At 37.4% G+C, this 23,671-nt stretch overlaps 1 protein-coding gene across 1 annotated transcript in view; it reads left to right on the top strand.

Annotated features, from left to right (window-relative positions):
- The window catches only part of GRIN2A (glutamate ionotropic receptor NMDA type subunit 2A), a 182,886-nt gene that overhangs the window by 118,207 nt on the left and 41,008 nt on the right, over nucleotides 1–23,671 (top strand). Inside the window, exons 4-9 of the mRNA XM_068422458.1 lie at nucleotides 2,526–2,640; nucleotides 11,864–12,069; nucleotides 13,516–13,684; nucleotides 13,809–13,962; nucleotides 19,140–19,265; nucleotides 21,847–22,076. Coding sequence (XP_068278559.1) covers nucleotides 2,526–2,640; nucleotides 11,864–12,069; nucleotides 13,516–13,684; nucleotides 13,809–13,962; nucleotides 19,140–19,265; nucleotides 21,847–22,076 — 1,000 coding nt within the window. The remainder of the gene's footprint in view (nucleotides 1–2,525; nucleotides 2,641–11,863; nucleotides 12,070–13,515; nucleotides 13,685–13,808; nucleotides 13,963–19,139; nucleotides 19,266–21,846; nucleotides 22,077–23,671) is intronic.

Below are 23,671 nucleotides of genomic sequence, written 5' to 3'. Positions count from 1 at the left end.
GTTCTGCCAAGGGGAAAATTTTCACGCTGAAAGTATGTCACAAAATATGAGTTATTATGATGGGTGAATTTACAAATTGCTGTCAAACCAGTGCTGAATGATGTTAATATAGCTGTTTAGGGCAGTGCACATTTAATTATTAACTGTTATGATACAATGCCATTATTTCTTCTGGGTCTATATACTCTTATTTAGTGTGCTTCTGCTATTGGGATTTTCAGGTGGCTATGTCAATACAAAGCCTTCTCCTTTGAATATGGAGCTAAAGAATTTTGTCTGTGTCAGATTCACCAGGGGACCACACTACTGCTACCAAAAAAAAAAAAGTAAACCAGTATCAGTTTCTTGTGGGTAAAACATTATAGAGCAATGTGTGAAGAACAGTTAGAGTAACTTTAATGCCCTTCAAAACCTATCTGTCTGAGGGATGGGATGATATTAGTGTTGAATTGAGTTCCAGAAGGAGAGAACCTAGGTGAAAGCTTGGACTGAATTTCATTCAGTAAAAAACATTGAGAATTCTGTGCAATTCAATTCAATTAACTTCAGACCATGCATATGGGACGGAGGGCACATTATCTTCTGGAAGTGCCATGGGATCTCCAAGATTTGGAATTGCAGGTTTACCTCTCACCTGCGGGATAGCCCTGTCAGGCTTACGTTGACACTCTGGAGTTTTGATTTTTTTTTCAACGAGACCAAAGAACACCAATGCCAGTACCAGTCTTTTACTCTCTTCCCTTTCATGCCTGATTTTCTTAGGCGAGGGAATTTCAGATAATGTATAAAATGATAGATTTTTGCAATATCACAGTCTGGGGAGCTTGACCTGCATGCTGTGGTAGTTCAGACTCTTGGCAGTAAGTTCTCTGTATTTGCGCTTTAAATAAAAACTGCAATTTCTCATCACTCTTTCTGACCCTGGAGCGGTGGAAACAATCTCTTCTCACTGAGAAACACTGAAGCTATGTGGAACTGGAGCAAATGTAAATAAGGATTTATGTTATAAATCTGTGGAAAATTTTGAGAGAAAATTATTTTTGAGGAATGTCAAGTTTGCTACATGGCCAGAATGCCAGCATTTCTGAATCAACAGAAGGACAATGCTTTGCAAAAGAGGGTGCGTGGTTCAATGATGAATGGAAAGCAACAGTTAGAAAGCAAAACCTATACATACTAATCAGGAAACTGAAAAACTAGTTAGACTATATTAGAATTAATATAAACTCAATAAGGAATTTAAGACCTTCAGGGGCAAATTGGTGGCTAGAAAAGCTGTAGGACTCTGTAGAGTTGAAAGATGTCTCTAAGCTGATGAGTGGAGTACCAAGATCCCTACCCCAGGGCAGATCAGGTCCACTGCAGTGTCTGGCTGCCAAGTGCTTCTGGCCCATGGCTCGTGTTGAGCCACCACCTACAGTCTCATTCTCCAGAGTTCATCAGAGTCTCTTGATGGCACAGTCCAGGTCAGAGCAATGACTCGGCAGAGGTGATGTAATCATTGCTAATGATAGGATGGCTTATAAAAAGTAGTATTCTGTCTTTAGAACATGCAGGTTAGTGTGGCAATACAGCAGAACAGAGAAAGCAAGCAACAGTACTGTGGCACATCTTAGGAGAGGTACCTCTTGTTGTAGCACTGAGCAATTTCCTTCTGTTGACATAAATTCATACAAAATTTTCAGTTGAATAAGTCTTCTCCTTTGTAGCTGAACAGAGAGCCTGTGGTAAATAAACAGTTTTATTGATTCAATGCCCAAACTGGTAAGTCTAAAGGCAGGAAATTTGGGACTGAACAGGCATTTTCCACATAATTTTTAAAATCTTGCTTCTTCCTGTAAATTTTATCCTGAGTCCCTCTAATTTTTTTTCTATTCAGAGTGCTAATTAGTTCATATATCTTTTGAAAAACAATTGAAAATTAACCTAAATACAAAAAAATTTAAAACATACCTTTTTCCTTTTTGAAATTACTGAGCTGAAATATTACCGACCCCTTCAAAGTTTTCATGTCTGGTTTTGGCTGAAGATATTAGTGGAATTTATCTGAGTGTCGCAAAGACACTGCACATAGCTACAGTGTCAGGAAGGGCTGACAGGACTCTTGGAGGTCTACACAGGTGAAGCCAGAGTAGACGTACTTACCTCTGAGTATTACTCTAGTGAGACAATAGTATAATGTTGCATGCAGAGCTGACGTAGACATGTAGAAAATGGTCCTGAAAAACTGGTGAGGTTGTGTAAAGTGCCAGAAAGGTTATTCATGGAGTGTACAGGTCATATATAATGTGGAAGCTGCTTTAAAAATGATGTCTGCATTAAAAATTGCATATTTTGCTTTGTCTCCTGCTATGTACTGCCTTGAAATGCTCACACTCTCCGTGCTGCAAACGTAGGCTATTCACAGTATTAATAGGATGTGGTGCATGCATTTCATCAGTGCTTCTGATGACTGAACTAGCTTGCTCATTAACTGCTGGACAGCTCATTAATTTTTCAGTGAACTTTTTTTCCTTGCCTTCTAGGTTTATGATGAATGTGACTTGGGAAGGTAAAGATTTGTCCTTCACAGCAGATGGTTATCAGGCGCACCCCAGGCTGGTGGTGATAGTACTGAACAACGATCGCGAATGGGAAAAGGTGAGCGTTACCTCTGGGTAAGAGACATGAGAGGAGACAGGAGAGACTTGGTAGAACCCTATTAATGACAAGTAGACAGATTAACGTTACGGATGTCAACAATGATATTCTGCTGTAGCAGGTTTGTCACAAGAGTTCAGAGAAGATAATTTAACATTCTGAGTAGGTCTAAGGATCTTTAACAGGGAAAGCAACATATCGGTGAAGATATGTGATGTGGATTTCAGAAGATTTCTGTGAAACACACCTTGCATTTCTTCCTACAATTTAGTTAGAATGGATGACTGAAAAATCTCCTGAGACTTGGGCCTTAACTAAATTTGGATGGATTTGTATACCTTGACAACTCCAGTCCTTTTATTTGCTTGTTTTTGTGCTCATTGACAGATTTTAGAATAAAAGTATTTTTTTTAACTGTGTAATTTCTGTTGAATTGGAGGATAATCCCTATAACGTTTGCCTAAAAAATTCAGAATCTTGACTTGCGTTCTCCTGATAGGCAAGTGATGTCCATAAACCTCTATATAGGCTAGAAGGAAAAGTTACTGTGAAGAGTAAATAATATTTTCTTAGGTATGTAATAGAGAGTGCAGTGACCTAGAATCTAAACATAACTTGGGGCTGATCCTCTAGATCTTCCCTGTTGAAAATGAATTTACTGAAACCAGGTTCTGCTACACACTTTTAAAAAATCCTCCATGTCTTAATATCAGAGTTAATCATATATGCAAGTAATAAAAGGAAAAGTTTATCATGAGTGTTTTCTCTTTAACATTCCCACCTCAGCCTGTGATTGTTTTGACTCTGAGTTTTGCAGACTACCTGTGGTCCCATGTTTTAAAAACAGGGGACCTTAGAAACTGTTTGCAGTAAGAGACTGTAGGAAAAAATACATCTGTATCATCCACCAGTTTCATTTTAAATTCATGAAGCATTATACTGCATTATCTAAATGGCAGTGAAATCTATGAACTCTTTTTCTTATAGTTTTAGGATCCCATGAAATCAAGTTAAAACTCCAGTTTGTAAGACTGCAAGGCTCTTAATGATTTTGAATAATAATGACAAAATAAGAATTACTGGAGGACATCTCAGTAAATATGCTAGTCATGCAAAAACACAGAGAGTAGTCCTAGATTATGTTATGTATTTCTTTATGTACGTTTGATGCAAATATAATTCTCTGCATACATTTAATCCTATTCAAATGTGTCAATCCAAATCTTTGGAGGAATCTTTTGCTCTGTAGCCATTATGAAAATTTCTTACCCCATTTTAAAATTTTTCAACAGTCTGCATGTCATATGTAATGTTCTGGAAAAAATATTATACTACTTAGGGAATATTAGTATGAGGCACCAAAGGGAGAAAATGGGTAGAGAGGCAGCCAACAATGCTTATGGTATAATAATTTCATACATTTTGTACCTTGAAACTTCTCTAAAGAGATCATTCAAAGGACAAGAGGAGATTGTTTTGATGTTTTTGAAAAATGAGCTAACAGCAGCAAAGAAACTGGATATATGAACTGACATTATTTCCAAGAAATAACTTGAGCCTGTTTTAACCTTCAGGTGACTCCCCTGTCAGAGAATGGAAGGTTTGGTGCAGGTTTTGCTGTATGTAACTGTGCATGTTGTACGGCGGCAGCGCACGCTCCACCTGCCGCACTGGGCTACGAGGCTCTCTGTAGGCTGATGCTTATGTTGTCTTTGCACAGTTTTCCATCTGGTAAATGCCTTCCTGCTCATTGCTGTGGGTTTCTAGGAGGACAAAAAGAGTGACTGAAGTGAGGCTCCTGCCCAGAAAAAAATTCTGCTTCTAGCTGCCCCTTTGCCTTAGAGCCCTGTTGGTAGGAGGCCGGAGGAGTTGCTGCGGTAGAGACAGCGTGCCCCTAGCTGCAGCTTTCCTGTCTGCTTCTCTATCGTGGGACTACAGGAAGGGGGCCAGCTTTAATTATGTCAGAGGGGAGAAGTGAAAGGCGGCCAAGAACGGGCTGTCACCACCAGAATTGTTCTTCTGACCACAAGCTGATCACTGCCTCTGTGGATGAAGACAAATAAACTGACTAATCAATTATCCTGGCAAGCTGGATGTAGCTCTCTGCTATCTCAGAGCACCCCACATTCGTATCAGCAGAGCATCGCTGTGCACTTCAGAAACAACAGGACAGTTCCTCTGACTCAGAGACATGAGAAGGCCCTTGCCCACCCCCTGGGTTATTTGAACATCTCTCTAGTGTTGTCTCAACATTCTTTCCAAGTAGCATTTCTCGCCCCACATCTCTTAGTAAATTTCTTACTCCGTGTTCCTTTCTCCTTGTGCTGTTTTGCTCAATTTCAAAACTGTCAAAGTTACTTATCTGAGATCTACCATTTCCTGCTTTGAGTTTCCAGACAGGCACATGTTTTTACTTCCAATTACAGAATTGCAATGAGTATCACAGAATTGTTTTATTGAAGTCTTATTAAGTATCCTCAATCCTATATGGAAAACATCAAGTCCTAGAATCTAATTAAATGATTTACTCATGTGAAAAACTGGCAACGCAACAGTCTCTAATCCTTGTAATGTAACTAATATACATAGAAATTGCAGGTAGCTGCTTTATTATTTATGTAAGAAAGAGTAATTGTGTTTTATGTGAAGATTTTTTTACCCAGCGTTCTCCTGAAAATACAAGATTTAATATTAAAACTCAGTTTTTTTGGTTTTAGTGTAATAATCTGATTTTACTTAAATACAATTTTTCCTTCATCTCAAAACTGATATACTTGACTCAAGGTTTGAGGTTATAGAAAATATATTCAGCCATAGTTGAAGAACATACATCTTACCCCTAGGAAAGTAAGTTCCTTTTCCTTTACAGATGACTTGGTATCAAAACTTTGAAGTGGTAACTTCACATATAAAGGGGGTTGACTGAGGGATTTGCCCCATATCAGGTTCTGAAAAAAGCTGATTGGATGATAATAGTTTGAAGACTGAAAATCACTTTTGGGCCTGTTCAGCAGGATATATATCCAGCAAGATATTTTGACAGATCCTAAAGCAGCTACTCAAACTTCTGACATCAACATTCCTACTCTCGCTGCTAATCTTGACAGGCAAAGGGGCTGCTGTTCTCAGGCAAGAGATTTTTAAGAAGACAAGCTTAATGTGCTTGTTTCAGTGAAACTTCATAGATCTGCCAGAGTTACCAGTGTTGCCCAAATATCACCAAGGCACTGCAGGAACACTGGGCTAGTGCTGAAAAACCTTCAGAGGTGCAGCAGTGCCAGCTGCAACTCCCCCCATTAAGCTTATCTCAGTGAGGTGTGACCTGGGTGTCTCACCTGACCCATTAACTTCACTGAGCTTCAAACTTCACAGTCTGTTAGTCTTTTTTTTTTTTTTTTAAAAAAATTTGGAAATAAAACCAATCAACTCAATATTAAAATCATATACTAGAATATGATTAGCAGTGGCAAAATTAGGCATTTTAATTATCTGTGCATATCGTATGTGTTAAGTAAGGTAGGGAAGACTGTATAGCATTTAAAGATGGGTGTATTCCATGTGTATAGATGAGTTCCATGGTAAAACCAATTTTTACTGATGCTCCCAGATAAGTACAGATAAAATTACCATGGTGGCCTGTATTCTGGGAGAATTTGTGAGATATAAAAGTCCTACTTTTTTGTAGTCAATGAATTTTTACAAGAAGCAAGAGTAACAGGTACTACATGGCACAATTGCTAATTAAATGCCACTGCAAGAACTGTTACTTACATCCAGGTTTATTCTAAACGTAACCAATCATTTTTAACTTTCTATTAATGCAGGATTTAATGTAGAACTTGATTTTGCTCTGATTGACTAGCATACGCCAGACTTACAAGCTCTGTGTGAGGTTATACACATTAGTATCTAAGGAGGAATGAGTGAGTGGGCAGAGGGTGCACGATTCCTGTCTGGAATAAATGAACCAAGGTCTTCACAGAGAGCTCCATCTGGCTACTGACATCCACCGCCACGTAGCCGAGAAAAGGCAGCTATCATATCTGACGGTATAGCTGAAACTTCACTGGACAAGAACTGGAAAACCTAACACTCGGTCAGAATTCTGGCAGAGCTTTTTGTCAGAGTGCTGTGATAATAAAAAGTCACTGAGGTGTGGTACAGGGTAGTTTCTTGGGAAATCTCAGTTGATTTCAGAGCAGGGGTCATGACAGCTGAAGGATCCTGATGCCTCATGATAGACGTTCCCGAAAAGTTGTGAAGAAAAGCATGTATTTCAACTAGAACAGATGAAATTGCATGATCTAATCATCCATTTGTTGGTATATCTTTTGTCAGTAGCTCTGTGGCCTACCACGGTATATTATCTTTGCCCATAGCAGAAACAGCATACTCTTTAACATCTGTTAGTTGTCATTTTCTTTGTTCCATCCTTGTTGCTTCGTGTATTTAGTCTTCCTGTAAATATGCCTACCCTGACACTTACTGTCGAGTGAATAGTGCATATTGTTTCTCTATCAGTGAGCTTTTACTTAGCCTGAAGGCCTTTCCTCTGACCTTTACTGTACTGAATTGTTTGAATTGCACCAATTATTATGCAGCATTTCTTAAATCCTGTATTCCCAAGGACGATGGTTCCCTCCTCTCTGCTGCTGTAAGGGAATCACAGCTACCAGGGAAAGGAGTGGTGAGTGGGCAGCTCTTCCTCTCTGGAGGTAAAGGTATGGCCATCTGTACACTTCTGGAGAGCTGTAAGATCTTCACTGAGTGCAGAGGTGACAAAGTCTTCCCTCACTGGGAGGTCAAGGAAGGGGCTGTCAGTTTGTTTAGCTCTTCCTTTCTAATGACATAATCAACTTATAAAATGACTTCTCTGGCATGAGTTTGAACTCTTGTGCTACAGAGTTATCTGGGACATTTCCCAGTACCAAAACTATACCAGCCACTGAGGATTTGGTGAGTGCTAGTTACTAATTCTGTATTGAAAGACGAGGCTAGAGGAAGTGGTGGATTTTCTTTCTCCCTCCGTTTGTTTATAGTTTATCTGGGCGCTGTGTTGTCCTTCGGGCCCTGCTGGTCGCAGGATTGGCGCCTTCCTGTCAGCGTAGGGAGGAGCCGTGAGGGAAGAGCGGTACATTTGCATACCCCATGTGAGATTTTGCAGCAAATTTTGAAAACTTCAAAGTCTTTAAATGGACGTCTTCAAACCACCCAGGACTGTAAAACACTCTGTATTAATAAGTCATGAAAGTGCTTGCATCATATTTTGTCATTTAAGTTTAGAGTGTCATTGTGAAATATGGACCTTCGGAAACACGAAGTGACACAAAGGTTTGCAGCACAAGGTGTACAACAGATGCTGTTTCTGGAGGAAGGATTTTGCTCTTGTGCTTTGTTCTGCAGCTGCCTGTTATTACTAACCCGACAAACTTAATTTACGCTTTCTAGTTATTGACTTAAAACTTGCCAGAGTAGCTCTTCCTTGTAAGTGGAAAAGTGTGGTGAAAGAAAAGTAATAAATAGTTTTTCTATAAAGCATGGTGGGTTAGATTTTGCATTTGCTCAGCATTATTTTCTTCAGAAAAGAGAGACAGCTCAAAAAGTATGCTTGCAATATGTGTGTAGAAAGAACATCCCTGAAAGTTTTTCTCTTTTCAAAGCTTTGGGTTGGTAGTCCTGGGAGTGCAGTTAGTATCCATGTTGTTGTGTAACATTTTTTCTGACAAAAGGGTGATGACTGTGTATTGCGTACAGTTCCCATCTGCTGGGGAGAGGGTGATAGAACTGAGTTATTTGTTTGTTTTCTCTGAGATATGTTGGTGTGACAGACTTTCTTTTCGTGCCAGCATTGGCACTCAAGGGAGAACATACTCTGCTCTTTTCTCTCTCTGCTCAGGATCTGGCCTTGCTCTTTTTCTCTGACTCGATGGTCTCTGTGAGGGTGTGTGATTAGGATTATGTCAGTCATCCTTGTATTATTTATATAACCTGTTGTTTTTTTCCCTAAGCATTTGAAAGTTTTAAAGGCATTCAAAATGGATATTGACTGGATCTAATAATAGATCTGGCTTCCATAAGTGACATAAATGCCAGTCCTGCAGGACACCTAGATATAGATGCAATGTCATAAATTCTCTTTATTTCAACAGGAACCTGCTCGTGTTTTAGTTCTGCTTATTCTACAGCTTTTCTGTGTCATTTCAATCCTTCACCCTGTAAAAAAGGGATACTATCAATTGCACAAGGATGTTGAAAGAACTATATAATATATGAAGATACAAAACATTGTGTAAATAATTAATACATTCATATTCTTAATAACAATGCTATAATTAGCTCTGCACAAGCTAAAAAGCTTCTAATACAAATATAAAAATCCTTCCATATTTTGATTGTGCTTTAATTGTATAAAACTAAATGTTTACCCTGCACTTAAAATAATTGAAAAAGAAAAAAGTTTTGATCGTTCAAAACTGTAGCAAAATGATAGCAGTGCAACATGTAATCTTCAACAGTATAGCTGTTTTAAAATCAAAATACCAAGTAAACATGGAAATTGTTCACTCGTGAATCCAGAAGCACTGGCAGAGCAAATCCAATGCCTGTGCTAACCGTTTATTAATTAGAGCAAGTGAATCCAACAGAAACATTTCCCAACCAAAAGGAGTGACCTACAGGCTCTTTCTAGTTACTACCCTTCCTCATTTGCCATTCTTAGGCCACCTCAAGGGTTTTCAGAGTTTTCTGCCTTTTGCTTTTCTACCATTCTTCATGACATTATCTTTCTCTTGTACTTTTTTTTCATTGTGCTTTCTGACACTGTGGGTTACTCATTGTACTGGTGGTAGCAGGGATGACCTGCAATGGCCGTGGGATTTGTGCACCATACAAAGCCCAGATGAAGTCGCTGTGACACCCTGGGACTGCAGCAGTAGACCTCTTTGGACAGAGAAGTAGGGATCCCTAAGACCCAATGCAAGGTCTTAATTGCCAATTATTTTTTAAAAAATAAGGTTACAAGGAGTGAATATTGAGATAAATCCATGGAATGCAACAGATGAAAAATTCTGGACCTAACTTTAGAGATTCGCTCAACACATAGGACTTTCATACAGCTGCAGTTGTCAAAAGAAATTAGCACTTCCTCAAATTTGGGCATTTAAAAATATCACTGGTTATACCCTCCTCAGAACAATAAAATGACAGTTACTCCAGTTGAAGTATGAAAGAGTACGATTCCTCTTTTAACAGCATCAAAACAGTCGTTATGTTTTTGATAGGCTCAGATGAACGCTCACTGTCACGGGCAGCTTGTATTCCTGTGGTCCACGTGCAGGGGGTGGCTTGCAGAGGGAAATGCTTCAGGATTAGGCAGAGCTGCCTCCTCCCAGAATCCTGTATGAAGTGATTTGGAAAGGCAGGTGCTGCCACTGCTATAGTCCTGAACACACAAATGCAACTGAGCCTCAGTCATGTTTCTTTTCTTCTTGCTGGTTGGAACAGGCAGACGGTTGGGCACATTTTCCACTTCTGAAATTCATCGTAGTACTTGGCACGTTTGCTGTTTGACTCAAGTACTGAGCTGGCTGGAATTCTCCCCGTTCCAGATGGCCAACTTCATGGCGTACTTAGGGCATAGATATAAATGACACTGTGTCAGCTAATGTAAACCAGCACACACTCTGCTGTGGGTGCAATTATATGCTATAACTTGACAATTAAACTATTTTTGCAATGTAACTGTCCCATACAGAGTTAAACAGATTTGTTTCCCTGTGTATGAAATTGTTTTTCTCACAAAGGCTTTATCTATTATGTTTTGGTTAAATTTCATACTAGAACTGTACTTAGTATAAATCCTGTGCCCGGTTCCCATTGATTTAGGTGTGAATTCCTAATTCCCTTGAGATATTTTGAATTTCCTAACTTAAGTGTATAGAGATTTGGCATTTCTGCCTCCTACATTAAAGTTCAGCAAAACATCTTGACTTATGAATAGGATGGACAGGAAACTGCAAAGGGCATGTGCTTATGTGCTTCCCCAAATGGGAATGGATATAAATCATATTCTTCAGGAATTTTTGTGATTAAGTTTAAAGTCTTTAGAAGACAGAAGGTAGGTGGCAACTTCATACAGCTTTTTTAGGACCTGAGTCTCTCATTGTGCTGTTAATTCCCAGCATTTTCCTTGCAAAACAAATATTTTAGCAGTTTCATGATTATGTTATAATTTGTTTAGCTTAAGTAACTGAAGTATTATTAAAATGCATTAGATTATAAATTTTGTGGATTGCTACCTCATTTATATTGTCTGTTATCGCTACTCGGATAAAACATGCAATTAGATTTATGGATACAAAGTAGTTAAACACAATCTGAGGAAGAAAATGCTCAAGCTTTCAAAATATTGAAATCATATGCCCCTTTCTGGTGTTCTGGAAGTGGAAGAAAAATGTAGATCAATTTAGAAGGGATAATTTATAGAAGTAAACAAATAGGCAATTTTGAGGTAAAGTGGGGTATGATTTCTTTATTTCCTCCAACAGTTGGCATTAACTAAAGCAGAATAAAATATGTTATTTTAATAAGAAGTAAATAATGCAAAATTAAACTTGTGTTTACTAAAAACATGGTTTGGCCTGGTTCAGATGGGATGGAACCCTAGGCAAAGACTTCCACAATGGCTTTTCAAACTAGAATAGTAGAAGAGTCTTCCCTTTTGAGAAGATGCAGAAATGATCTTACAATACTTCGGTTATCAGTCTGATGGGTATGTGTGTGGGGTGTTGGTTTTCTTTTTCTTTCTTTTTTTTTTTTTTTTTTTTTTATTATTTTGAGGCTTGTTTGCTTGTTACTGCAAATTGGTCCTGATTACAAATGGAGTATCTGGTTGCTGTTCTGGCTCAAATGGAAATGATACAAGTCAAATTTCAGTGCAGCTGTAGCCAGGTGATAGATAAGTGTTAACTGATGTCATCCAGTCTTTAATAAAGCTGTTATATCTTAAAATAACCTTACCTTATTTTTCTTTACCACAGTGCAGTTTCTCACTCAATGCAATTACTAAAAAGTTCTAAACTAATTTTGGTAACAAAAAGCCAAGACAACAACTGTCTTTGCAATGTAATTTCCTGTACCTGTGTCCCAGCACATTTAATATTAGATCTCATTTGTCAAAAATGAGCATGCAGATATCAGCAGCCTGTGTATCTTGGCATTTCAGGTGGGGAAATGGGAAAACAACTCGCTGAGCCTGAAGTACTCTGTCTGGCCAAGGTACAGCTCCTTCGCAGACAGCGCCCCAGACGATAACCATTTGAGTATCGTCACCCTGGAGGAGGCTCCCTTTGTCATTGTTGAGGATGTGGATCCTTTGATGGAAAGTTGCCAAAAAAACACCGTGCCATGTCGTAAATTTGTCAAAATTAAGTAAGCAAATACACAGCATTCCTTTTTTTTTTTTAGTGCAAAATATATTCCCCTATTTTCTCATTGATTCTTTCCCTTGCTTCTTTCATTGCATAATTGTTTTCTGATACTTTGCTGTTCATTTCCTCTTGCTTCCTATATTTGCTTTTCCTTCTGTATTTAATTTCCTATTTCTCTTCCCCTTTCCCACACGGTATGCTCTTGTTTGCACATCTTGCATTTTAATAAGTTGAAAGGTTCTGGTTATATATATGTAAGTCACAATTAATTGATAAGATAGTAAGTTTATAGTAAATTCAAAGTGAACTAGAATTAGCCCTTTTCAGTCTCATGAAAAAAGATTACATTCTAAAACTGGATTGTTTTAATGAGTCCTCTTTGAATTGTTTCCATTTATGTTGAAATATGCCTGTTTTAATTAGTCTTTAACAATCTGAAAATGTCTCCTATTGGAAATGTATGTTTATGCTGGAGTTTGGTACAGGATAAACTACTCCAGTATAAAATACCACTGTGACATACCATCTAGAGAAAAGTCCCCTGCTTTGATTGCTCTATAACTTTGGAGTAGTCATTAGGAATCAGTGGAAAATTTGTCATTGTGCATTTATCAGTGTTTCATCTGTTCTGTGCTTCAGTCTATGTATTTATGAACTGAATATAATAATAACAACATTTTTTTACTGAGCAGGTGTTAGGGGAGGTAATGCACATTTCTGAAGATTTCCAGAGACTGCTAAATGGAAGTGCACATACTTCTGAAGTCCAGAGAAACTTTTTTTTTTTTTACATAGCTGTACTTAGTCAAGTTCTAAACTATCTTTTATTTCAATTTTCAATTCTTTCAAAGCCTATAAAATATTGCATTGGCTTCTGAAGATGCTTATACTGGAAAGTTCTAGAGGTCATGAAATGAGCATTTCAGAAAAAAAAATAAGGGGAAAGTCCTCATCTTTGCACTCAGAGGTGGCCTGAAATTCACCTTCTCAAAGTGCAGAAAAAGGTGCAGCATCCATTTGCATTATGGTGAACTGCTGTGCCTTTGTACAGCTTATGTGTTGGGGAGTTCTCTAATTGCTAAATGACATGTAGTCTTATGTCTTGAGAGTAAAAGTAATAAATGTTTAATGTAAGCCTAAGAGAGAGATTAGTAAGAGGAGACTACGTCTTGATGGAGAAGTGCAGTAGACTGGATACTGCAGTAGAAAGCATGTTATATGAGGTCTACTGTGATCATCTATTTATCTCTTGCCAAGCAACTGCATTATTCTTAGTAAGAACTACAAACAACATATGAAGCATCCTGTGGATTATTTCTCCATCGATTCAGAAAAATATGGTCACTCACAAGTATGACAAAATGTTGTTTCGCACTATGCTGAATCTTTCTATTGTGGTGGTTCTGTATTTCCAGTAGAAATGTTTGTCTGTCTTCTCTGTTGACAGCAACTCAACTAATGAGGGAACTAACGTAAAGAAGTGCTGCAAAGGATTCTGCATCGATATCTTGAAGAAGTTGTCTAAAACTGTCAAGTTCACATATGACCTGTATTTGGTGACTAATGGGAAACATGGCAAAAAAGTCAATAATGTGTGGAATGGAATGATTGGTGAAGTAAGTTCTGTTAGGTAAAAGAGCTCTTAAGTAAGAACTTAGCAATGTTTGTTCTTAATTCTATTGGAGAAATGAGGTATTCTCTACTGAGTAATATTGGTGGTCTCTTCTCTTTGTGGATCAGGTGGTATATCATCGTGCGGTTATGGCTGTGGGGTCTCTCACTATTAATGAAGAGCGCTCTGAAGTGGTTGACTTCTCAGTGCCATTTGTTGAGACTGGGATTAGTGTCATGGTGTCACGGAGCAATGGCACAGTTTCACCATCTGCCTTTCTAGGTATGATTCTCGATCTGTTCCAGATCATTTAATTGCTTTTCTGTAGAGTTGGGTAGGTTTCATTGTTTGTTAAGCTATATAGTGCATTGACATGTTTCTGTCGAGTTTTGAATTTAACATTAGGAAGTTTGTACTGTGTTGATGTGCTGATTAACATGATTATTTGCACATGAAGATACTGCTGTTGGTTTTAGATGCAGTAAGTGAAAACCAATGATAGTGATTTCAATATGAAAAAGAATCCCCCAAAATCTACTGTTCGGAAAATTGCTTCCTCAAAAACTGCTTCTTTACAAACTAATTTATGCTTGTTTAGCTCATTATAAATGGTTTCATATGTTTTTAACATTCACATTCACAAAATAGTTAAAAAACCCCTTGCAGAATAGCTAAGAAAAAGAGACTTCCTTATGATTAGAAGAGATCTGACAGCTAATTTGGTAACAGTTACCTCTGGCTTCTGAACACCATACAACTGCACTGAGCTTCTGAGTGTTTTCTCCATTGATGCAATTGAACAGTGGAGTTGTGATGGTGCAGTTGAACAGTGGAGATATAGCAAAAAAATGATAAGCTGAACAGAAAAGAGGTGGGATATAAAGAAAGATAGACTTTGGTCTTCTTTCCTTGTTTGCTTCTTGTTTCAGTTGTTCATTTCTCCTTTCATTATTTCCCTCTCCTTCTCTTCTAGTGCTTATTGTTTCCTTCTGTATTTGATGGTTAGCCTGAGTTTAGCTGAAGCTGAAAAGAGAATGAGCCGTGAGGTGGATCAAAAGTGCCCAGAATACTGTTATGTTCCTCACAGTATATTGGGGCCCAGTATTTTTAAAGATATTTTGCACAGGAAAATAGTGCTAGCAACACTAAAATAATTTAAGTGGAAAAAATTCAGTATTTTCTAGATATCTTATGGGACAGTTTAATATGTTCAAGTCCATTGGGTCAGCAGTGATGCCATTTTTGCATCACTGATTGTATGGTTTCTTTTTACATTGCTAAGTGTCAGTTCTTCGCTTCCCCTGAAGTCACTTGTAGCCATCGAGGAGCAGATTGTTCATGCAGTATCAGCTACAAGTGGGCAAATAATTGGCTTTTCTTGCACGAGAATCACGATTTAGCCACAGAGCTTATTTCTCCTACCTGTTCCATAAAGGCACATTACAGAGATGATCACACACAGAATCACACAGAATCAATCAGGTTGGAAGAGACTTCTGGGGTCATCGAGTCCAACCATTGCCCTGACACCACCATGTCAACTAGACTTGTCATAGAAGGAGATCAGGTTGGTCAAGCAGGACCTGCCTTTCATGAATCCATGTTGGCTGGCCCCGATGCCCCCATTGTCCTGCATGTGCCATGTAATGGCACTCAGGATGATCTGTTCCATCACCTTGCCTGGCACCGAGGTCAGGCTGACAGGCCTATAGTTCCCTGGATCATCCTTCCGGCCCTTCTTGTAGATGGGCGTTACGTTTGCTAATTTCCAGTCAGCTGGAACTTCTCCAGTTAACCAGGACTGCCGGTAGATAATAGAGAGTGGTTTGGCAAGTTCGTTTGCCAGTTCCTTCATTACTCTGGGGTGAATCCCATCCGGGCCCATGGCCTTGTGGGTGTCCAACTGGCACAGCAGGTCACTAACCGTCTCCTCCTGGATTACGGGGGGTTCACACAGCCCCCCGTCCCTAACTTCAGGCTCTGGGGGCCGAGTCTCCTGAGGACAACCGGTCTTGACATTAAAGACCGAGGCAAAGAAGTCATTGAGCACCTCTGCCTTTTCCTCATCCCCTGACACTACACTACCCTCCTCATGCAGCAAGTGGTGGAGGCTCTCCTTGACCCTCCTTTTGCTCTTGATGTATTTGATGCAAATAAGTGTAGCACAGTGAGTAAGCAAATAACTTCCCAAACCCGGTGATACCTAAGCAGATTTTATTGATGGTTAATATTTTTCTTCAATGAATGAAAGACTTAATGAAATTATAAAAGGCTGTGCTTTTAATAAAAATATTCAGATAGTGCCTTTTCATTTCTATGAGTCATAGATTTGTAAAGTTAATTCATGTTTAAAATTGCATCTGCAGCATGTTGAAATTATAATTTGAAATATAAGTACTGGAGTGTTTTCTAAATGTGCTGCAAGTGCAGTTGATTTTTACTATGGATTCTGCTTACAGGTACCATCAAAAAAGAGGCTGCTTTTGCATTTTTCACAACAGCATAGTTATTAGATTTCTAAAATGCATTTAATGTTATTGGTTTAGTTGGACATACATATAATTCAAAAATTAAAAAGATAACCCCTTCTTATAAAGCCCTACAGAATAGCAATACTTTTGAAGAAATTTGATTTACTGCACCAATAAACCAAGTCTGTGCTCTCAGAAGTATGTTCTGGTTTTTTAGATGTAGATGAAACTGCCACTTTACTGGAATTGACCGTGTATTTTGATGAGGTGTGCATAGTAGTAAAATGCTTTGCCATGCAAAACACTATCAGGCAGATAAATGAATTTATTCACAGACTGATTTTGTTTCAGTTAAGTGAATGTCTAAGAATAGAGTCATTTTACGTAATTCGTTTAAAAGGTTTTTAAACATCTGTCAAATACAATATTTTTTTTTAAATAACACTTGATTACAATTCATGGAATATTTGTGATTTGTTACTATGAATGTAGGCAAGTACAGGATTTTGTCTGAACTAGATTTTCCATTCAGTGGTTATGTCCAATAGATCTAAGTAACTGATGGGCTGACAGCCTCTTCCTCATTATCTGCTGTGTTCTGTTTCTGATGTGTCTCCTTCAAATGAGAATTTTATCCACATTAAAACATTTCATATCTTACTAAAATTCATATGTACTAGATCCACGAATAAATTTTTTAAAGTTTCTGTGGAGATTTGATTCAGCTTCATTTAAACAAACAAAATAAGGGAAACCTCAAATCCAAATTTCTATATCTTTAAGAGGGAGAGAGTTCATAAATGAGGTCAGTTTTCTTTTTTGGAGGCATTGGTGCAATAGGAAATCTGTGCCTCTATTTATTTTATATATTGTTTAAGTATTGTTTTTAGTGGTGGGAGGTAAAACTCGAAGTTAGTGGAGTAAGACATCTTTTTCATTGCTCAATATTCTCCTTTGCCAATCATTTGAAATGTACACTGGCAAGTCATATATTAGTATTTTTATGCCATATCGTAGCTTTACTGAAAATTGTTATAAAACCTGCTGCTTGCCTGAGGGAAGTTCTCCTGTCCTTTGAGAATCAAAGAACAGAGCTGAATGTGTAATTTGTTCTCTAATATGACAGGAAGATCGACTTTGTTATTCAGTTGATTTTGTAGTTCAATCTTACTGCTCGCTATTCTAAATAGCTTTTTATTTTTCTATTGCTTCTTTTAATCCTCCACCTCATTACCAGACTGCTTAAATTATTAAAGAGCATTCTGCTTAAGCTCTTGTTTGTAGCTCACTGCTTTACGTCGGCTTGTTTTGCCCTTTGCCTTATTTAGATTTTGACAAGTTACCATTGCTGTTTCTACACTGTTGCTTTTGATAAGAGTTTTATCAGGCTTGCTTCCGTCTATGAGAATGCTGTCAAAATTGTATGATAGTTTTATATGAATTCCAATGTATTCCAATTAATATGTGAATTCACAGAGTATTTGTTATTAACTGTATTTGGCTACATAATGTCCTTTACCTGTCTACATCTGAATGGATCTTTCTCTGCCTCTTAAGAATTCTGCTATTTTGCTAACTTACTATTCTCTTCTAGGCAAATAATTATAGTAATTGAAAGAACTTCATAACATCCCTTAAAAATAAAATACTGTTCCTTAACCTTAACTTAAAACCAGAAAGAGAACAGTTTGGCTTAAAATTTCCCTGCTTTGCCTTTTTTAGTTCACATCCAAAATCACTGGTGGGGCCATTTGCAATTTGGCCTTTTCTTGGTTCCAAATTTCTGAAGAAATTGTGGCAAAAGCAAGTGATCTCATGAGATTTCCATGCTAGGGCCCAAATTATTATACTTCATTCTAGTTCTGGGTGAATCATTCATGCTACCTCGGGCAAAGCATTAGAATAAACTCATTTCTTGTCATTTCAAGTGCTTCTTGATTCTGTCCTAATTTGAAATAGTGTACTAAGATTATTTTTTTTCTCACACTTCAAAGCACGCTCACACTTGCATTTATCAAAATTAGAATATAAAATGCCCCAAATAAGCTGCCCTAATAAAGAGATATTACTTTGACATACAAAACCTTTCTTATGTATATCCTTATACCATGACAGCTACCACAAGGACTCCTGAAATGACAGAGAACTTGTGACTGGGCAAAGGTGACACTTGAGAACTTTGTGTTATCACATGCTATTACCATATCCAATCCTTTCAAAAAGTTTGTGCTTAGTCTGGTATTTGAAACTGCTTTTAGTTTTCTGTTCCAGCCTGCTTCATTTACTTAGTCGTGGTTTTTCTGTCTTTCAAACTGAACTTCAGTTTTCCTTAAAAAAAGCTCTTGATTTCAGAAATTTGCTCCTAGATGAGAATAAGATTTCAAAAGGATGTGTTTGCAATTGATAAAAACAACATCTTCATTGCAGGTAGATGGAAGTGAACACAGAAAGAAAAAAATTCTGAAACAAAAAAATTTACTTTGAATGCAAGTATTTAGCTTTTTCCCTAACGCTTTTTCTTGGATAGAAAACGAGAGAGAAATCTTCTTCACCGAATTACCAAATGTATTAAACATATGCTTAATTGCTTTTGCTCTGCAGAAACACGGTCATAATGGTTGGACCATTCCGTTGATAAATGCATATAACATAGGATAAATAGAAATGGACTACCTGATTGTAAACCGAATGAGCAGCGAGTCAAACCCATTATTTGCCACTCAGTGTCAGTTAAGGCTTTGCCGAAGAAAAATGTGCAGCCTTTGTTTTTGGATTGCAACTTACATTTAAGAATTTGAATGTATGAATTTTGTGTATAGTAACAGCAGTTCTTCATATATTGCTACTTAGTTATTTGTTAGCATTTTGGTTGGTAAAAGCTGGTTTAAAGAAAGCCACTGGGCTTGCCTAGCTGAAGACATTAGAATTCTTGTGCTGAGACTGGTTTAATGAACTGTGTTTCTGTTTCTTTTGTCTGTTTTGCTGCAGAGCCTTTTAGTGCTTCTGTCTGGGTGATGATGTTTGTGATGCTTCTCATTGTGTCCGCCATGGCTGTCTTTATATTTGAGTATTTTAGTCCCGTAGGATATAACAGGAATTTAGCACAAGGGAGAGGTAAGCTTTGCATTTTACACAACCCTAGAGCTATTAAAAAATCATGTATTTCCCATTCCCTGCCCTCCATCTTTTAAAATAAACATAACATAGGAATAAAACAGTAAAAGCAGCTATGAAACTATGTTTGCTCTTCATTTAAAATATGATTTCTTGAGGGCTTATATGCTTATGTTTGTATTCTAATTCATTGGAATAAAGACATGTGGAAGGGTAAGTGATATCAGAGAAAGTTATATTCAGGCAGTGTTTGGTTAGTATGCTGTATCAGTTGTGAAGTGTCAGCTTAAAAAAGCATTGGAATAAGTTCTACAGACTCCTCACGAATTCACAGTTAGTTCAGAGATAATCATCTAAACTGGTGTGGTTTGGAGGGTAGTCTGGAAAAATAGCAGTTATATTGTATGTAGTTTTGTACAGTACCTATAAAAATTCTGATTAATTCAGCCTTGAAATGAGGCCAATGGCAGAAGGGCATCACTTCTTTCTGTGTAGCATCCATGGTCATAGAAACTTCATTTTTAAAACATACCAGCACAACAAATTTAATACAGAGCTTGCCTTTCTCGGTGAAAGCTGCAGTTGTATATTATTAGCACTTTGACCTGAGAATGAGGATTCCATGTATTGTGGTGCCCTCGTTCTTCCCTTTCTTTACTTACAGTTCACAGTGCAGCCTGTTTATAATTTCTAAATCATACTTGCCTCATTTTATAACAAGAGATCTTCCAACTTGGTCAACACAGTCCTGGAGACTATTACAAGCTAATGGTTTCTTCTAGATTACGATTGGTTTGTTCCCTGAAAAAGGGGATTATTGTAAGGTTCAGATGATGTTATCATTTCAGTATGATGGTAAATGTGTAAACTCTGTTGAAAGTAAAGACTGTGTTTAGGAAGGGCAAACCAAAGGTAAATATAGACACCGGGGATCTAGGGGTTAGGCTTTTCTTTTCTGTGCCATCTCAAGTGCCAGAATTATTTGTTGTACTTATGGCTACAAAGACATATTATGGCACTAGACCTTCCTAACTTAACTCTAGAGACTTGCCACAAATCCAGCTACTGTTCATTTGAAACATGGGAAGCTAAAAATAAATGGAAATCTTTACGTAGATTACTCCTTTCTCTAGGCATTTTTGGCAGGAGGAAGCTGAATGGTAATACAATCTCCAGTAGCATAAACAGAACTTTAGACTGCTTTTTTGGCATGTGCTTTCCTTATCACTGTTGCTCAGAAAATACATATTATCCCTGTATCAGCTCAATCTTAAATGGCTTTAGAAGGTAGTTTCATAAACCAAAAGTCAGCTCCATTGTGTTTTTTTTTTACTGCAGTCTATCTTCTGAGCACTGCTGCAGAATAGAAAGAGGATAATCTAAGATGTTGTGTATGATTGCATTGTGAAAAAATTTGCACTGCTTTAGAGAGCATTTCCACTGAAATGAGAACATACACTGAGTATACCCACTTTGGGTTTTATTCTTTTAATAATAATTACATTATTATTAAAATAAATTATAATGAATTTTATAACTAAATCTGAGTTTGTAATGTGCATCCCCTTGGATAAATTATTGTCTGAATTCCTATTTAGTTAAAAAATAGATACTTATAAAAAGATGAAGTGAGTCACATTCAGGGGAGGCTTGTTTCTCTCCATTGAGGATAAAGGGAGTCTGGATGATGAGCAGTATGTGATGACTGCACTGTACTTACCTAGAGCTGGGTGAGAAAAAACTTCCCTTTATTCTCATAGGGCTTTACAAATAAGGCCTTTTAAGTGGATAACAGCATTGCTAATCCACTTCTGCCACTATGTGGGCATGAGGGCATCGTGCTGACCACTTCTGGCTTTGGGATGAATTAAAAGCTGACTGAAAACAGGAATAACAAACATTACAGAATAGATTAGCTGGGACAGGTTTTTACCTGTAATGCCAACACATTTAAAGCCACAGAACTGACTCTGAATGCCTGAGGTAGCCGGAGTCTGCTTGGCTCTCAGTTACGTACCTATAGAGGTAGCTCCTTTGTTTTGACTTACTGATTTATCCTCTGAGTGCAAAGTTACTTGAAGTAGGTGATGTATTCACACATTTTGATCTTAAACATGCTTCCATAAAGTTCAAAAAGCATGAAGTTGGAAGACTGGAGAGGATACAAAATAATTTGGGTGAGAAAAGTGCTAGAGTTGAATCATTAAGAGTTAAACCCAGAGTTTTCCATTTTACATGTCTGCTGGCACAGAAGACTGAAAGGGGCAGTACTGTGGCACATTCCTGCAAGAGACGTATCAGTTTGCTTCTCCTCCAAACCTATGCTTTCCATTTTCATTTTAGAACTTTTCAAGTAAATGCCACATAGAAAAATGTTGAAATATTTTTTACAAATATAGAAATAAATGTCATTACCTATAGATAGTACCTATGGTAAATCCTGTGATTCCATTGGCAGTACAGTGAATATGTATTGAAATGTTTTTTAACTATATCTCTGTGAGTACTTCATTATTATGTAGGGTATCTTGCCAAGGTTTAATTTAATTGCAATGAAAATAACTGCTCTTTGCAATTACAGATCCCCATGGACCATCCTTTACCATTGGAAAGGCAGTGTGGTTACTCTGGGGCTTGGTGTTCAACAACTCTGTGCCTGTGCAAAACCCCAAAGGGACAACAAGTAAAATCATGGTGTCTGTTTGGGCTTTCTTTGCTGTCATTTTCCTGGCTAGTTATACTGCCAACTTAGCTGCATTTATGATTCAAGAGGAATTTGTTGACCAAGTGACTGGACTGAGTGATAAAAAGGTAGGTCTTCAGCTCGGAAGAGGTCAGTGTCCGTTCTTCATAAACCTACAAATTTGTATTTTGTGCTAAAAAAACTCTGAGGAAGATAATAAGCTAAAACTGGGTTGTTTCATTCTGAGTGTAACACTTTACTAACAAACCTAAGACCCAAAGCATGAAAATGTCAGACTATTTTCAAAGTCTTTGAGTTACCTTTTCAAAGGGAACCACATTAATTGAAAAGTACCTTTATTTTGTGATGGAAATCAATTCCTGTTTGACTAAAAGGAACGTCTCACCAATATACTAAAGTTTGAAAAATGAAAAAGTCAGTTTCAATGCAGGGTAGGCATATTTAAAATCATTTGAACATCTCTGTGTGGAGTATTAGTAATATATTTATTGACAAAATATTCATAAAACCAGCAACTATCCAGTAATTATCAGAAGCCAATTCATGCTCCTGAAAAAATATCTTTTTGCTTTCTATGTAGTGTGCAAGGAAGCTGTAGAAAGAGTTAAGATTTAAAGTGGTGCCAGCACAAATAAGCAAAGAGAAATGACAAAAAGTGATACATATTGTCTGAATGTTTGAATGTTTTCCTTGTATAAAATGGCAAAAGTAAATAGGAAAAATAAATAGATCAGAAAATTTGGGGGTTTTCTGTTACCACATTGAAGCGAGATGTAAATTACATAGGATAAGGTGCAGATTTTTGAAGTGTTGTGGAAGACACTTTCCTAATTCAAGAACTTTTGTGAGAATTGCACTTTGAGCAGTAGACTCTGGTAGTTCACTTAAACCCTACTCAAGTTTCACACAAACTGACAAATAATAAATATGCTTATTTTTCATATTGTTCTAGCTTGATTGAACTTTCTTCTGCTGGAAGTATACTTACGAGGTCTTTGTACTTGTGAATTTTAATCAATAGTCTTATAAATCAGAAACCTAGCAATTCTTTTTTATTTCGTTTGTGTGACTGCTTTGTAATAGTGGTATTGCATGGAGGGATTGAAGTCCATTTGCAAAATTGTCGTTGTGATGGATAGGCACAAAATACATGAAGGGCATGCTGTTTTCAAGTTTGTGCCCTTGTTTTGAAATGAAACTAAATATTGACATTAAGAAGTAATATTTAAATATAGTATAGTACAGGGGAGAACTTCACAAGGGATTTGTCTCAAAGGACAGAAAATAAAGGAAATTGTTATTCAAAAGAAGGCAACAGCTCAGGTAGCCTTGTGTCTGTTTTTTGTTTTAACTGCTTTTTATGACCAGCCTTTGATTATCTCCTGCAGTATCAAAGCATAAATTGCAAGCATGGCTAGAGGAAAGACAGATAAAAAGAAACAAAAAATGATAGTATTTTTGTTTTCATTAAGTTGTGTTGTCACAAAACCTTTGAAAGAGTATGAAGACTGTTAAATAAACCTCTATTTTAAAATAATGTTCTTAGCAAGAGACAGATAAAAGGTACTCTTCTCTTGAGGATAAAAAAAGGATTTGAGAAATGTCTTTCTCTTGTTTCTGAGAAAGTACAGAGCGTTTTCCTGGGAAGTCTCAGTTTTGGCAGGATTTGGCTTGCGCCTGGCACAGCACTAGCGTTCGGATC

The sequence above is a fragment of the Nyctibius grandis genome, chromosome Z, assembly GCF_013368605.1.
Source record: "Nyctibius grandis isolate bNycGra1 chromosome Z, bNycGra1.pri, whole genome shotgun sequence".
NCBI classification, from domain to species: Eukaryota; Metazoa; Chordata; class Aves; order Nyctibiiformes; family Nyctibiidae; genus Nyctibius; species Nyctibius grandis.
The sequence above is the reverse complement of the archived record's forward strand: the minus strand, read 5'-3'. Positions and strand labels throughout refer to the sequence as shown.